Source organism: Branchiostoma belcheri, unplaced genomic scaffold (genome assembly GCF_001625305.1).
Source record: "Branchiostoma belcheri isolate BF01 breed outbred unplaced genomic scaffold, Haploidv18h27 scaffold5, whole genome shotgun sequence".
Taxonomy (NCBI): domain Eukaryota; kingdom Metazoa; phylum Chordata; class Leptocardii; order Amphioxiformes; family Branchiostomatidae; genus Branchiostoma; species Branchiostoma belcheri.
Window position 1 is genome coordinate 5543119 of NW_017804131.1, and position 3341 is coordinate 5546459.

Here is a 3341-nt window from a genome sequence, read left to right on the forward strand (position 1 = left end):
TCAGATTTACATCTATTTTATTTCACCAACAGCTTTTAGACACCCTGATACATAATCGGACATGTTACATAAAAGTATCAACACCCACAGCGTTCCATCACGGAAACATCCAAAATCACAGCGTTTCATATAGGACGTAGCAGAGCCGCCCCACAGGCATAGTGTTCATTCTGGAAGCATTCAATCTCATCTTCATCACTTTTTCTTATCCTTACACATTTAAAATGATTGTTATTTTGATGGTAATAACAGGCAACATTTTTACCGAGACATGTGTAGCATTAAACATCAGAATAGGTTTAAGAGCTAAACATTTTCGGTTGAGATTTAGAAGCACTTGCGGTGGACAATGGCGGGGCCGGACTCGTCGTACTCCTGCTTGGCGATCCACATCTGCTGGAAGGTGGACAGGGAGGCCAGGATGGAGCCGCCGATCCAGACGGAGTACTTCCTCTCGGGAGGAGCGACGATCTTGATCTTCATGGTGCTGGGGGCCAGGGCGGTGACTTCCTTCTGCAGACGGTCGGCCAGGCCGGGGTACATGCTGGAGCCGCCGGACAGCACGTTGTTGGCGTACAGGTCCTTACGGATGTCGATGTCGCACTTCATGATGCTGTTGTAGGTGCCCTCGTGGATGCCGGCAGACTCCATGCCGATGAAGGAAGGCTGGAACAGGGTCTCGGGGCAGCGGAACCTCTCGTTGCCGACGGTGATGACCTGTCCGTCCGGCAGCTCGTAGCTCTTCTCCAGGCTGGAGGTGGCGGCGGCGGTGGCCATCTCCTGCTCGAAGTCCAGGGCGATGTAGCACAGCTTCTCCTTCACGTCACGGACGATTTCTCTCTCGGCTGAGGACAGACAAGCCAAGAATTCGTCAGTCTTCTTAACAACACGAGGGTTCTGTTTTTTTCTGATACACTTTAGCCTTGTAGGAGGAGACCTACCCTTAATTAGAATTTGCCATTTTACAATTGTAAGACCCAGTTATTAAAATGGCGTTAAACTTCACCATGTTTTATAAAAAGAAGGATGGCTGCTTACCCGTTGTGACAAAGGAGTATCCGCGCTCGGTCAGGATCTTCATCAGGTAGTCTGTCAGGTCCCGGCCGGCCAGGTCCAGACGCAGGATGGCGTGCGGCAGGGCGTAGCCTTCATAGATGGGCACGTTGTGGGTGACTCCATCGCCGGTGTCCAGCACGATACCGGTGGTGCGGCCGGAGGCGTAGAGAGACAAGACGGCCTGGATGGCCACGTACATGGCCGGGGTGTTGAAGGTCTCGAACATGATCTGGGTCATCTTCTCCCTGTTGGCCTTGGGGTTGAGGGGAGCCTCGGACAGCAGCACGGGGTGCTCTTCGGGGGCCACACGCAGCTCGTTGTAGAAGGTGTGGTGCCAGATCTTCTCCATGTCGTCCCAGTTGGTGACGATGCCGTGCTCGATGGGATACTTGGTGGTCAGGATGCCTCTCTTGCTCTGCGCCTCGTCACCGACATAGGCGTCCTTCTGTCCCATGCCGACCATGACGCCCTGGTACCTGGGGCGGCCCACGATGGACGGGAAGACGGCCCTGGGCGCGTCGTCGCCCGCAAAGCCGGCCTTGCACATGCCGGAGCCATTGTCGACGACGAGAGCAGCAACCTCCTCTTCGCACATGATGGAGAGTTAATCTGGTAGAACCACTGGAACTGGGAGAAGAACCTGGCAAATCTTGGACCGCAGTGAAGAACAGGACGATCTGGTCCGGTATATATACTCCGACACCTGACATGTTTGACACTGCGTTCTGGGAAGTAGCGCCCGTATTTGGAATGGTCTTCTCCTCAGAACCACTTATGGCGATGCTGTTTTGTCTCCTTGTAACTCGCGTGCTAAATTCTTGTAACGGGAAGGCTGTGCAAGGGTAGGACTAGGCCAAACTCGGGTTCGAGACAAGCACTCGACAAACAAGAGGCCAAACCGGGGATTCCCTTCTCGGCAGTGTACACATGGCATTCTTTAGCCGGCCGATTTAGCTTCACTGACGGAGGCATGTTGGCTGAACGTCACGGCCGGGATCAAACTCAGAAAACACAGAATTCGCAGTGGGTTCGGATGGTCTGGTGCAGTTCGTTTGGCCCGTGTATTCAAAACAGGAAGAAGGAGAGGGATGTACGAAAGTCCTGTGGCTCTGCAATATCGATTCTATGTTTTTCCAAGGAGCTTTCATCACAGACAACTGATCCGGTGGAACAGCAACTAGGCTATAGATGTTTTGTATCAGAACTTAAATCTAAACGTAGCTTTTCTACTCACTGGAATGTAGAGTGACATTCCACGAATATCCTTCGAATCTCGCGAAGCATAAGAAGTGTTTGAATGTGTCAAATCATTTTTCAAGAGAAATCTGAAGATTTGTTGTTGATGAATGACACAGAACTAGTTAGATCTAGATACTTTCGACCCAGTATTTTCCGATCATACGGAGCTGTACAAAACAAACTGCTCAGTAGTAGAAGGCCGCCCGGTGTGAGGGCGGATTGTTGTTTACATGTTAAGTAACTAAACTAACATCATCTCCATCAGAATGTATAGCGTTAAACCGAAGACTACAGCAAAGAGTCCCACATTCAGAACTGGTACAGAATAGATATAGTTATAGGCAGCCCATCGAACAGTATACTAGTTCTGTATTAATATTATACCAAACCCTTCGTGTTGCCCTGAAAATTTGAACTGTTACTGTTGGTGAAAAACGTGTTTTCCCAAGCCATTCCTCTATCGTTCTTTTAACCTTTGATATATATGTTACTTAAAGTCACCCCATATTTTAATGGATAAAGGTGTAGAAACCATGCATACTACAATCATGTGAGTTGTCAACTTTAACGCTGCTTAACTTTTGTCGGTCTTGAACACTGAACTATTTTGGGAAGTTTCCTTCTCTGTAAATTCTATTAACTTGAGTGAGGGGCTATTCTTACACTTTGCAGTAGGGTGTGAGATAGCCGTCCATTCCTACTGACGTGCTTTTTCCACTATTCAAATAAGATCCAAAGTATTTTCCCAACCCTCCCCTAGCGGCTTTATATAGCGGCTTTATATCACTCATGACTGTTTGCTAGATAGTAGCTCACTTTCGCATATGTCCATCGCAATTACAAGAAGCTTAATAGCCCAATTTTCAAGTGAATCTTAGCCTATTGAGAAAGAATGGGGTTGTTTCAGTCGAAATTCTAACCGTGACAACCGCTGAACTGCAAACTTTGGCTTTCCTAGTTTCAATCGAATCATGATCACTTCCGTAGCAGTGACCTGATTGGGTCTCGGTCCTCTTTGTATTTGGGGGGGGGGGAGGTGAATAGAA

General features: G+C 48.7%; 1 protein-coding gene across 1 annotated transcript; it reads right to left on the reverse strand.

The window, feature by feature from the left end:
- Window positions 1-1726, reverse strand: LOC109480053 (actin-2-like). The gene is made up of 2 exons (XM_019782202.1): window positions 1039-1726; window positions 1-845 (listed from the first exon to the last, which is right to left on the reverse strand). Exons 1-2 carry the CDS (start codon window positions 1649-1651, stop codon window positions 328-330), a joined length of 1131 nt encoding a protein of 376 aa, XP_019637761.1. The 5' UTR covers window positions 1652-1726; the 3' UTR covers window positions 1-327.
- Between the last annotated feature and the right edge of the window lie 1615 nt (window positions 1727-3341).